At 42.5% G+C, this 14,087-nt stretch overlaps 1 protein-coding gene across 1 annotated transcript in view; it reads right to left on the bottom strand.

The window, feature by feature from the left end:
* Positions 1-14,087, bottom strand: part of EPHA1 (EPH receptor A1) — a 34,007-nt gene that overhangs the window by 15,066 nt on the left and 4,854 nt on the right. The window contains exons 3-4 of the mRNA XM_018074556.2: positions 4,094-4,369; positions 2,045-2,435 (exon numbers count right to left, since the gene is read on the bottom strand). Of these exons, the coding sequence (XP_017930045.1) occupies positions 2,045-2,435; positions 4,094-4,369 (667 nt within the window). The remainder of the gene's footprint in view (positions 1-2,044; positions 2,436-4,093; positions 4,370-14,087) is intronic.

The raw sequence follows: 14,087 nt of genomic DNA, 5'->3' as shown, positions 1-14,087 counted from the left end.
ACATGATGGGAAAAACAAGCCTGGAAAAGGGCCTGCTCACCGGGCACCAGAGGGCAGAGAGGATGGCTGGGGCGCTCCCTTCATTCCTTATTCCTCGGGAGTCTGAGTGCCAGCCAGCGCCGGGCAGCCTGCAGACACCAGCCCTGAGCTGACAGGGAGCTCGGCTCACCTGTCACCCTGCAGAGCCCATCAAGGAACCGGAACACAGGCTGGGGCACAGCCAGCCAGCCTCCGTGTTCACCGTAAATTACATACTTGAGGAAGTTAATCACGAGCTGTGGGTTATCAACAGCAAAGTCTGAAACATTGTGAGAGGCTTGAGATGTAATGCTCTGGGCAGAGAGTTTTTCTGGGACCATAGGATGGCTGAGCCATTCTGTACCCAGGAGTTTTGTATGGCAGGGAATTCACCAAGAGCTCGAGTGAGCTAGTTAAGAACCTCAGCCTCTGGCTTTCTGCTGTCTTTTGTCCTGTAGCAGAGGTCAGGTTCTTTTCCCTGTTTAGAGGCAATGGTTCAGCCTTCTTTTTTGTTTTTAGTTCCTTCTTAAGGCAAAACTCAGATGACACTGCCAGAAGGTCTTCCATCCTGTCCCACTTTACATGTCTGAAGAAGTCCTTCCATATTCTGAGGACAAAGTAAAAGCTGTGATCTCAGTCTTTATCCTGACCTGGATTGCTCCCAGTCCATTGCACAATGCCTGGTCTTTTCTGCTGAGGGAGAGAACCCCAAGATATGCCCCAGCAGACAACCTACATTCACCTTCTCCTCTGATCCTCCAAGACAACACTGCTCTCTGGTCATGAAGTACCTCTCCCTACTGCTGCTAGGTTCTCCTCTTTTCCCTTCCTCCCCGGGGAGACCCCCCCAGTCCCTGCTAATTGTACAAAAGATACTTCTGGCTGCAGCTGTGCTTGGGCGGAGTGGGATGAAAGCACAGATGTAGAATGAACCTGTGCTGTGATAGCAGTCAAGGCTTGTCCAGACATGACAGCTTCCCTGCCCCTTCCCAGACGAGTGCTCTCAGGAGGGCGGGGAGAGCTCTGTAGCACCTAAGTGGAAAAACTGGCTGGGCTGTGCAGAGAGGGGATTGCTGGAGGAAGGCAAAGATTTTGTGCTTCAACCTTCACCAGCTCCCCAAGCGAAATGAGCGGTAAGAAGTGGGGATTCATAGAGTCACCAGCTCCTTGTAGCAGAACAAAGCAGAGACACGGAGCACCTGCTGAACCTGAGACCAGTGCATGGATTCCTTTTTCTATACACCTTAACCTTGTGCCATAGAACTCTGACAACAAGAGCAGAGTTGTGCTTTTGCCTCCATTTCTGCAGTAGTACATACCTCCAAAACAACACACATATCCTCTCCCATGACAAACAAACAAAGTTGCCTTAAGAAGCTGAATCTTGTCCCCTCAGTGGCCAAGGGAGAGCCCTGTGCTGCCTGCTTCAACAACCCTTGCTCGCTGGGACTCCAGCACCCTGGTGACTCTTTTGCTTGCTATAATTGCTCTTCCTCAGAAGAGCAGGCACGACGATATTGTGCAATGTGTTTTACATGATTTCCCATGGCAGAAAAGCCATCCCAGTCCAAGAAGAAGGAGAGACAGAGGAGAAACCTGTCCCCTCTGTCTCTCAGCTTTCTAGTTACGGGACAAATACCCTGTTCTGGGCGTCTAACCCATTTGCCCTGGGAGAACAAGGCTTCTGTTTAAGGGTTGAGAACCAGTTGTTGAGTGAGTCAGTGTCAATCACATAGTTACAGCTCGCAGAAACTAGCTGCAGAGTTGAAAGTTCCTGGATGAAGCCCAAGAGGGAGTGGAGAGGTGTGTGCAAGTCTTACACCTGACACATAAGGAGAAAAATCACAATTGAAAAAGAGAAGCTAAGGAGGGGAGGAAAGGTATGATACACCTGGCAGGCACAGAGGGCGGGCAAGAGAGATAGACCACACTAACTGCCCTGATCCCACTCTGTGCTTACAGATACTCTCATCTCTAGCTCTCTGGATCCTCTCCCATGGCCTACAGCTAGTGTCTGCATACTCACCTACGCAGCTCCCATCAACTTCCTCAAACCCCACAGCACAAAGGCATCGGCCCACTGGTACCAGCCACTCCCCATCGGTGCTGCAGTGCATCCTGGGGGGAGAGCCCACTTCTTCAGCTGCATACTCCACGCAGACCCCGGGCACTTCTGTCAGCCCCTCTGAACCTGCTAGTGTTTCTGGAAAGCGAGCCAGGCCCCGCACTGCCTCTGGGCAAGTCTTGTAATACACTCGGACAGACACCATTGCTACGCAAGCTCCAGAGTTCTGGAAAGCCAAGTAGAAGCCCCGGCGAGAGAGCTTCCCAATGGGGCACACTTCTGTGTTCAGTTGCATGGCCCCTGATTCGATGTCTCTGCTTGTGAAACTTCGATCTGCTGCCACAGTGTTGAGCTAAGAGAAAAAGAGAAAGACAACAGCTTTAACACCTGAGCAGGCCACAGCAGCTGAGATACCCATGTCTCTCAACCTTCTTTTACACTAAGGCCTTTTAGGGGCCGTAGGGTCAACTGCTTCTAGTGCCAGCGCACTGCATACTTTCCTTGTACTTGGAAGAGGTGTTAACAAAGCACCTTTTCCTGTCTCTGTATCTCCATACTTTCCATCATCTCCTTTAACTGTTTTGTACTCATTCACTGATCTTCTACAGTACCCTATGTTCTGAGTCTCTGATTCCAGAGGTCTTTAGGAACTGCCCCTAAAGGAACAAATCTCTCTTCTGTGATAATTTTGTTTGCAAATTGTATGCAGTAAAATCAGAACACCACTTAGAGCTGAGCTTTTAAACTGACTACTGAATTACAGCCACCTGTTTTTAGGCTGTTCTTGTTGCAGTTCAGATCATCTACTACAAGGTGCTTCTCATGCAGCAGTCAACATATTTCAGCACTGTAGATACCTGGGTGAAAAATGCTCCCACACTTTTGCATTCCCACTGCCTCAGCAAACAAAGGATGAGTGTGAGTGAGAGATACTTTCCATGCTTGAGCGAATGGGAAAGGTCTCCATGACATCCTGTGATATGGAACAGCTGGACTGCAGGTGGAGTGGCCTTTCTTCTCAGAGTGAGCCTGGTAACTGATCCTCTCCTCCGCAGGCCCATCCCCATTGCATGACACCACCCACTCCCTGTAGCTGGATGGGAGATGAAAGGATCTGTAGAGCAGCTGCATCTGGCAGTGGGATCATAAGGCATGTTTAGGAGTTGTGGAGGTATCTCACAAATTCACATCATAGGCTGCAGGGGAGGTGGAGGAGCACTGGGGAGGGAGGGGAATCAGTTACCAGAGTCCTGCTCTGCCTGTGGTGGATTTTACTGCTCTTTGTTTTTATCATATCCCATTTAAACTGCAAAGAAAAGGGGAGTCAAGTAATTTAGGTCTGTGGCTTCTTTTAGAACAAAACTAGATTGCAGAATTTCCTGTGCAAAAAAAAGCAGAGGTTCCCTACTCTGCAATTCAAATATTTCCATGGCAAGAATGTTCCTATGTTGAGGAAAACAGCAGGTAAAACATGGCAGTGTTAAATACTTTCACACCAGGGAGAATTTCATTATAGCAAGCCATCACTTTCAGGTTTATAAAAGAAGACCCTATATCTCATAGCAATTGGAGTAAATGATCGGGACCAGAGAGACCTGAACTGGACTTGTTCGTCACTTGGTCTAATCTTGTTTTATTACCTAAGGCAAGTCAAATTCCTTTGGTCTCTGCTTTACTATTTCTATAGATTGGTGCAACCATCCAGCTCAATCACAACCCTTTAGAGTCCTTACCTATGTGGTGTCTGGTTAAATAAGTGGTTATGCAGAACAGAAGTCCGATCTCATTTGAAAACTCCAGTGCCTCCTGTGGCAAAGTCTGCTCTGAGCGTCACAGAGAGCAGTGGGGACAAAGTTTATTCTAAGGACAGTGTTTACTATCCATGCCCTTCCCCAGATGCTGGTTCTCCTAGCCTCTCCCAGTTAGCAGGACACACCTAGTTTAAGCTAAAAGATACAACTAGTTTAAGCTGAAAGATATGACTCAGTCTTCACCCCCAGCGATACGGACCTTGGTGAACAGCGGGCGGCGGAACTGGATCCCAACATCTTGTTCAGACTCCATGTAATAGAGATTGAAGGTCTCTTTGCAGGTCACCACTTCACCTTTGAAGCTCTTGCAGTCCCTCACAGTAAACTTTAGCTCCACATAAATGCGGGAGGCTGCCTCACCCCGATAAATCCAGTTGGTGCGAAGCCAGTGATCAGTGTCACCCTCAGAAAGTACACTGCAGTCTTGATACATATAGACCGGGGTACCATTTATCATCTGCTGCACTTCACTCCACTGCTCCCAGGACAGAAGAAAACACACATTGTTAGATAGATCTGAGAATCAAGTTTCACTTCAAATATGACATAATCTTGCCTAAAAAATCGATTCTCATATAGGGTTCAGGGCTCTATTCAGCTAAAAGTTTTCCTACACTTAGCAAAAGCCGTGTCTGGTCTAGAGCCCCATGGCTGCCTAAACTCTGTACATGGAGATCAAAGAGGATACTATTATTAGGATCTGATTTACATGGACCCTTGTACATCCTCTTCATCCTCCCTTGGTTCCAATTTATTTCTTTCATGTACTGCCTTACCTTAGAGATTGAGAAAAAGACCCACTACTCCCATATATTTGCCACTTCTCTCTGCCACAGTTTACATTCGAAGTGTACAGCAGGACCTACCAAACCAGGACTATTATCTGCCCCTGGAAATAACACACAGCATTTGAGAGTAAGAGAAAAGATGGCCTGACATGATAGGAAGGTAAATTACAGAAGGACTGTGCTAGAGCAAGCACTTATTAATTTGGAGTTCACGCTTCTGTAAGTGGGATATTCTGCAAACCCTAGTTTAACTATTAAAACTCCGTTGATTCTCCTGACTTCATACTGCATTTAGGTTCTGCATCTTCCTCAGCAAAAAATAGCTGAGAGGAGCACATGGACCCAGCTGTTTATATGACCTCACTAATACTATTTGCATGAATTCAATAAGGTTTGATTCTGATTTTAACATACACTTTTGCAAAATTTTATGTGGTTGTAGTTTTGTTACCTTACCACAGGTCAGATACAAAATGCAAACAGTCTCTTTGAGTAGGTCACACATGAGAACTGAAAATTTGGAAAGCAAGGTTTTGTCCACAGGGAAAATAACTTAGATCCTTTTTCCCCCACTTGCTAAGACTACCTTTTCTCATTATGCTTTAAATGTTTAACCAAATTAAATTGAAACAAGTGCCCACATAGGTATTGGCACAAGTTTAAGCATCTTGGTTTTAAATCACACCCCAGGTTAAGATGCAATTTAAACAAGGCCTCAGTCTCTGTATTACTCCAGGCTTGTCAAGTCTCATGGGCTGAGCATGAGATTCACACATTTCTCTGGCACCACCCCCTCCTGTGCTCACAGCACAACAGCTTCTCTCCTAGCTTCTGATGCCAGGGACCAGGTCACTCTGCTAGTGGAATACAAGAGAGGAACCCACAGAGTGCCAAAGGAGGCTCTGTTTTGATGCTATGACTTAGAGCATACCTCCTACACAGCCCCACTCTGGAAAGTATGGGAATGCTTTCTCTGAGCCAGCAAGCCCTGCTGATAGCACAAGCTCATATCTGGATGATTTCAGCATTTTACCTAAGTGCATTCTAACAGTCTCCTCCCAGGAAGTTCTGTGGATGGTATCTATGTGTCCCTTCTTGTTCCCTTTTTTCTCTCCACATAATTAATCTCCAGTGTTACCCCACCCTCTTAATCTGATCCAACTGGCATATACCTGCACTACACAGGATTTACACTTATTTCGCTAACTGGAGGTCAAAGGACTTAAGATGGCAAAAGAGAGAAACAGGCTGATGGGTCAGTCACAATTGATGAACTAGAAGGGACAATCACTTAATCATCTCTTGCACTATTTATTTGAAAATCGTCTGGAAAATGCTACAGGACTGAATTTACAACACATCCTGAAGTACACTGAAGAAATGAAGTTAGAAAGGAGAATAAGAGAAAAGAAGTTTTCATAAGGAACTGCCAGTGTTAGGATTGGCTCTTAGAAGCATTTTTAAATGGGTGTCTGCCTCAACCAAGCTGATGGGAAAAGCGTAATTGCATTTGGAGGCCAAGAGTTTGACAAGTTTCCATTAGCAGTTTATCCTAAGGCGGTACCACAGACAAGTGTCACCAGAAAGTGTTTTTTTTCATGTCTCACCAAAAGGCATGAGCTGTTGTGATGCATGTCCTTGATATACCATTTTCAAAATTTAAGTGATACAGGATCAAAGTTACATTTTCAGTAGTGACAGCTCTAGCAAAAAAAAAAAATTCCTTTAAACTCTACTTCTGGAAAGACTCCTACTGCTAACCCCTGTATTTCTTAGCTCATCTTAGCCCAGCCTTTTCCAGACTGAGCTCTTCAGGGCAAAGATGCTTGGCACTGACTATTGCACAGTTTCATATGCAGTGTGGTGCAAAAAAATAACAAGGGAGTCAGACATGTTTTTTCTAGACTCTACTGCTGATGGGTAAAGGAAGTAAAATGAGGATATTATTTATGCTAACAATACAGAACTATTGTTTAATATGCTTCTGACTTCTTTTTATTATTCAATGAAGCTTTTAAATTCAAAGTAGTAGAGGAAAACTGTTACATACAACACTTAATGAAAGGGTGATGAGACCAGAAGTTGCTAGGCAACTGTCTCATATCCTCAAAGAATCTGCTGCAAAATCAAAATGTATGCCTCTGATTTTTAATGTAATGTTCTTAATAGACATGTGTGGTAAAGTCTGGCTCAATCAATATTAATTACTTGGCTCTCCAGTTTGTCTGCCAATGAGATTGAACCAACCTCCTTTGATAATATAACTTTCTACCCATTTCATTCCAGGCACTGTGTCCTTGCTCCAGTCATCAGGCCACAGGATGGGTGACATTCTTCTAGTAGGAGTGGGGGACAGTGTCAATCAGACCTCTTCATTCTAGCAGTGAGTGAACTTTTGGTTTTATGATGCTAGAGAAAACTTTCTCACAACATGCAGAATCATGGAAAGACTTAGGTTGGAAAGGACCCTTCGAGAGCATCAAGTCCAATTCCTTACTCCAAGCAAGCTAAGGACTTCTTAAATTCTTTACATTTTATTCTTTAAAAATCCCTTTAAACTCTTTTTTTTTTTTAAGTAAAGTCTAAAATGTCTTAAAACTAGTCTTCAAACTTTCAAATCAAATAGAATTCTTTAAAAGTTGCTAAGAAAACAAATGCCAGTGGATTCAGGAGAGAGCCATGACTTAGTACTTTGACATCATTAAAAGTGTAAGGATGTAGCCACTGGATTTGAGAAGAAAAAGAGTGTTCTCTGCTTCTCAGGACCCTATGCACTAATACAGGCACTTAGTTTCAAAAGTTTGTTCTTGAAAGTCTTGGTGGGGTGGTATAACACAGAGCAAAATAATTCCAACACAGCAATTAGCAGTAAGTGAATGTCAACCTCAAAACAAAGTACTGTCTCAATAACCTCAGAACACTACAAGTTTAGAAAAAAGGAAGACAGATTTCCTCCAATCGGTTGGATTCCATATAAAGAAAGTAGTGGTGGAGCCAAGCTGTCTTTATGAAGGCAGTTCAGAATGACTTGAATAACAATCTAGAAGGGTACCAATATATATATGTAGTAAACAATATTGGTTTGGTCTGCTATGTGAGTACAAATCCAAAGACAAGATAAGATAAGGTGTATGCCTTTTAATATCTGCCTCCATCGACTCTGAATTGATTACACAGTTCGAAGGTCTGAAGCCTGAGGAAGGCTTACTCTGCTTTTTCTATATAATGAACCTTCTCTAAGTTAGGTCCCTGTCAAGGATCCTATCTAGGACAATCTGTCTTCTTAGAGCCACTGTCTCAGGCTCTGCAGGCATCAGCGAAGTGGTCTCTTTCGGTTTTAGTCTTTTTTAGGTGGGGGGGAAAAAAAGCAAACAAGCTTTTTATGTTGATGAATACAAAGTTCATCCCTGCTAATGAAGAGGTAGGCTGCCAGTGACAGAGGCAGCAGACTGACAGTTTTGCAAATTGTTAGGCTCTGACAAGTCAAAAGAGCTTGTGACTTGCAATAGGAATGCTGTCTCCATCTCCAGCTTGCCTGTCTCTTTTCAGATAAGAGCCTGCATGCTGTGACCTATATCTCATTTGTTTTCACATTACCTTAGCACAGTGGCTTCCAATCTGTGGCCTGCAGACCCCTGAGGAAAGGCGCGGCAATACTTTTACGAGACTTACAGAAGCGACAACAGGGCAAGCATATTGCCAGTAGGTTTAAAGTAACTAAACTAAGATGCATGTCTCCACTGGAAAAGTTGAAATATAATAACTTCTTTAACTTTGGGTTAGAAAGTTCCACTAAGCTGAAAAGACTGGCTAAGTTAGTACAGCCAGCTACAGTGTACCTGAGCTTAGCAAGTGTATCTCTTTACCATCTAATTTTCAGAGAATTCAGAAGCCATTAAATCTCCTCCTGAAGAATAATTGCAAGGCCCCAAAACAGCAAACCTCTTCAGCAGCAATACATCACTGCTGTGCCAAGCCAGAAACCTTCTAGCAGAACATGTGCCACTGAACAGTTTCTGTCCCCTTTCCCTGGCTGCACTTTTGCCTGTGGAGTGTCTTTGACTTTTGTATAGTAGCATTTGCATGCCACTATGACCAAAAAACCTTCCTGGAACAGATTCAGAGTTGAAGACAATTGCAACTGTACTACAATCTTAGTGTAGTGCCTCAGAGGAAAGCCTGTGACAGTAGAGGCACTTTGCTGGCACCTGCCATGGTGTGATGAAGAGCTTCTCTTTAGCCAAAATACATCTGACAAAAATCTGTAAGTAGGTAAGGCTAGACCAGCCAGCCAAGAATAGCAGCACCACAGTGGTGTATTCCAAAATGAAGCTTCTGTGACCCTTCACTGAAAGTTTCTCAATACTCTTTGAAGTTCATTTGCTGGTGTGGAAGACAATTTAGATGACGATGATGAAAGAAGTGTGGTGACATCTAGACACTTCATGAGTGTCTATAACTTTAAATCTGAGAACAGCCAAGGCTACTTTTATTTCTTTGATCATTTGGCTATGGTCAGGCAATTTTGATTTCATCACATCATCATGGAGCCTTTGACACAAATGAACATAGAAGTGGTGTTTACTTATCTACAGTATCTTTATGGGTGGGATGAGATATTTTTTCCCCACAATGATCCATTGATTATTTTCAGGGAGGAGCAACTGCTTTATGTAATTACTCGTTCTTTAGGGCACTAGCACATAGGTCTCCATCCCACCCACATCCTTTTAATTTAACTTGTACTCATGAATGTTCTTATGGGAAGATAAGTGCTAATGTGAGCCACAGAGCTCCAGCACATTGATTACAGAACCTGTTTATCAAACCCAGGTTCTGCTGTCTGCTCATTCTCTGAACTGTCTGGCCACATTAAGTAAGGTCTTGCATGAAAACAGTTCTAGTCACGAGAGATGCTACTAGATGAGGGATAATGATACTCTAGTCCAACATTTCACCTCAGTATTTTGGAACATTTGTTTCATATATACCTCTTTTCTTAACACTGACTAATGATATCAGTAACTACAAGAAGTGGAAAATCAGATGGTGCATCTTAAGAGTTCAGAATTTATGGCTAAAGTTGTATTACCACTACAGAAAACGTTAGCTCTCATGTTATTTTTGCACTACATTGTACATTGCATAGGATCCATCGTAAATGGAAGTGATTTTTTATATTTTTTCAAGTTGAAGGGCTTTTTGTTGTGAGTTGTGGTTTTGTATGGTATGTCAACTACACTTCTAGACTTACAGAAACCTGGAAAAGAGTCTGATGGTGATGGACAATACTTGCTCTGTTTGTGTAAGTTCCTTTTAAAGATGGATCAGGAATTGGGTAATTGTGCCTTTTCCTTGAGATGATCAAACCTGCTTGGAGAAAAGAAGCTGCAGGAGTTGGCAGCATGGAAGTCACATGAGGAGCTGGCAAGCTTCGGGTCAGCTCAGCATAGAAAAGCCGGGAACTAGGTGTTAAAAACAATGGAAATAACCTTCCAAGAAATCATGGGCATATTTTTCTGCAGATCCACCTCTGAGATAGTAAGAATCACACTTCAAAGCATAGGTTCATCTAGCAAGCATACAGAAGGCAATAAAAAACATGAAGCCTTTTCTTTCTAACCTGCCTGCCTGCAAACTCACCAGTATTCTGGTTGGTATTATAATAAAAGTTATTTTGGTTTTGTTTTTTTGGTTGGTTGGTTTTTTATTATTATTATTATTTTAAATAGCCTGTTAGTCTTCTTGGAGGACCATGCTATAGGCAGATTAATCTCAAAGCTCCAGCTGACTTGTGCTGCTTTTGTGTTGACGTGAGGAAGTTCGCTGAACCTTGTCCACTCATTCAACAGCTATAAAAGGGTGAATCAGCCTTCTGAAGCTGCTAGGCAACAGTGCTGTCACCACCACAGTGCCCAAGCAGCTGTAGTGATGAATGTCATGGTTGTACAGCATCTTCACTTTGGCTCAGAATGTGCTCTTTTCTGGCCTTTAGATCACACCACTGAGTGCACTGGATGAGATTGTTATTTGGGTCTATGGCAGCGACTCCATCCTAGGCTACCTGGTTGATACCGTACAGCTATTAATTTACACTTTATTTGCTTTATTTACTCCCCCTTCTCACCCTTCTGAGTAAAGTATATCTGGATATCCATAATATTTTTATCCTTTCTCTTCCAAATCCACACAAAATAACTAATTTTCAATTAACAGAATACCATCAACAAGTATCTGCACCCAGTGCATGCATCAACAGCAGCAGGTCATGTCAGGATACAACCCTGAAGCCAGAGCTGTTCGCATTTCCAGGTGGTTGTTTTCTTTACTAAGCATTTGTCCCTTATTTCTATAAAGATCCTGTTCACTTGGAGGAGCTAATCCCCTGTGCCTGTACTTAAGCTGAGCACAGCCTGAGGTGTATGCTGCTATTCTCCAGTTTCAGAGGTGATGACACCCTTCTGAGTTAGCTCTTAAAGGACATGCATTGCCCACAGTTGTGGGAGGAGGTGCACAGAATAGAGTTTCTGATGGCTATTTTTCACACCACCTTCCAATGCTACAAAGAGCTGACTGGCTGAGACTTGTTCCAGGTAAGACTGAGTAAGATACCAAGGAGTCTGACTAAGTGAACTGCCCAGGTTTAACGAGATAAGGAGTGCTCTGCTGGAACTGCTTGCAGGTTGAAGGCTGTGTGGCCTGCAGCACTATTTCCTTCATGACAGGCCTATCTGTCTGACCAGAAGTGGTGGAAACAGAAACCAGCCATCAGCTGATATCAACATCTGGGACCTCTTAGTCTGCTAGAACCTGAAGGCATGTAAATGTTATTGTGTGGTCAGTGATACAGAAGTTGCTGACAGGTCACAGGTACTTGATCTAGTCTGTTACCTAAAGACAACAATTTAGCACTGTAGAATTTGAACCATGCCTGGGATTCAATAGGACAACGATATCATAAAAAAAAAAAATCTGATTTTTGGCTTACTCAAATTGTATTCACATAGCTTTGGCAGCCACTATGATCATGTGAAATACAGGGTGCAGAACTGAACAAGAATTACATAATTTCCAAAGTTTTCAAGTGTTTTTGGAGCTACAATAGTTGTAGCTAGTGGCTACTGGGATGCCTCCGGGATACATTAGGCCACTGGGATTACGTACACATCGTTTGTCCTGTTTGAAAGTAGACTTTGGAAAAGTTGAGCAGATCAAGTGCCATGCACACTGGGAAACCTGGTTAGAAAATTTGATAGCTTTGATGTACGTGGGGAAGCAAGCAAGAGAATGAAATAGGCAGGAAAAAAACTATGGCCTCCTCCTCACCACGAATAGGAGATTGAGAACAATACCAACCTAGAAAGGAGACTAAGAAAATAATATGGGAGCTTTGATAATACTATGATCCATGCAGGAATATAAGCTGGGAAAAATAAGCTCCATAAAACCAGCTACCAGTGGAGAACTGAGCCTTGCCAAATCTTTAATATGTAATAAATATGAGAGGATTTGGCTGCAGCAGAGTTCATGTGATTCCTAAAATAACATACATCCAATTGAAAACAAAGTCACTTGAAACAGGACCCTTCTACAAGCATAGACAGCTGTAGAACTAGTGAAAGCACACCTCTCAAGAAAACATAGTAGCTAAAAAAGAATAAAAGAGTATTTAATTTACAATCCATTCAACAGCACAGAGAGAGAAAGTCATATTGACAAGCCCAGTGTGCAGCATTCTCCAGTACAAATGGCTTGGAATTTTAGTAGTCACATATACTCATGGAAGTATGACTGGATTATGCAAATGTTATTCACATACACAGAAAGGAAATTAGAAATTGTGGATAAAAGGAAAATTTCAAGACAGGCCCACAAGCTGGGGGGGAGATAATCATAGCATTAAAGACAAATATTGCATTGCTCAATACATTGTATCATAGGCCTACATAAACTGATACAGAAAATCCATAGGAATTGTTATTACAGAGTTCATGTAAAATTGGAAGGACCTTTTGTGCCTGGGCTAAAAATTCAAGCTCAGAATTCTAACAAACAAACAATTAAAAATATCACACAAACACAAAGATTTAGGTGGAAAGGGACCTTTGGGTCTCTCCTCCAATTCCCTGCTCAGAACAAAGCTAACTTCAAAGCCAGGCTGTGTGGCTCAGGGCCTTGCCTATTAAAAGCAAAATGCAAGAGGATAACATGATTTCTCATCACAATCTGTTCAAAGCTGATGCAATTCTACTTGAAAGAAAATTAGAAATAAATAACTTTTTATACTGTTATTTTACAAGCTACCAGAAAGCAATGCTACTATGCCTAATAACTGAATTTGTTCATGATTGGATTTGGGAAGTCTTTTTTGAACAGTTTCAGTGATTTTTGAAACCAGTTCAAGTAGCTAGGCTGCTTGTGCAGCATGAGGAATCTTAAAGAAATGTCAGGGCAAGTAAATTCCATACTCCTGTTACCTTCAAAACGGTCATCATTAGCTCTCTAATGTATGTTAGAAGGTGGAATTCTACCACTAGTGGTGTAATACACCTCTCTGTGCCCAGCTGCTATTGCTGTTGCAAAATTTCAAAGACAAAAAAAATTATCAAGAAATTTGTTAGAAGATGGTGGAGGGGGGTGGTAAAGTAGATAAAAAAGGAGTTGTAGAAACTATAGTCTGCCTTTCTAAAAGCCTAGTTTCCAGTAGTAGCCTAAAATGAATGAAACCCTTTCTAAACAGCTACTATAAAACAAACTAACACAAATCTTTTAGCAAACACAACTCTATAGACACTTTAAGTACAGAGACTTTCACTTAAAGACTAACTTTAAGCTTAGGCAAGATGGCAGTTAATGTAATCTACAAGTTTTGAACTACTAGACATACTGTGTAAAACTGACTGGTGTACAGCTTGGTGCCCTTAGGCTGCGCACGTGTTAACAGAAACATTGCCTGTGCTGGACACAGACCAAGTCTGACCCTGAAACAACCACCCATGGCAAGCCATTTCACCCACTGTCATTGGCTAAAAGTGAGGAGAAAACAAAGGTGTAATTCTGCCCCCACAGACTTATCCAATCTCTCTGGGCTATGCCTCGGAGGCCTTGTCCATATAAAGCATGAAAATTCCTCATGGCAAATTCCTCCTCTGTGCGATAAGTGTATTGACACAAATCCAGCTCAGAGATGGGAGATCTCTGGCATCTGAGGTGAGGTACAAGTACCAGTGTTACATGAAATACACCCTTCAACTGTGTATGCAATACAGCTCAGGTGTTTCCAGCCTTTTACTAATCAAGCTAGTCAGACTATTCAGTGTTACTCTTGGCTCATTTGTGTCAAAAAATATTCTGAATTATTTTCAGTTCTTTTTCAAACATATTTATTTCTTCATTTTGGACAAA

The sequence above is a fragment of the Manacus vitellinus genome, unplaced genomic scaffold, assembly GCF_001715985.3.
Source record: "Manacus vitellinus isolate BGI_N305 unplaced genomic scaffold, ASM171598v3 scaffold_28_pilon, whole genome shotgun sequence".
Taxonomy (NCBI): Eukaryota; Metazoa; Chordata; class Aves; order Passeriformes; family Pipridae; genus Manacus; species Manacus vitellinus.
The sequence above is the reverse complement of the archived record's forward strand: the minus strand, read 5'-3'. Positions and strand labels throughout refer to the sequence as shown.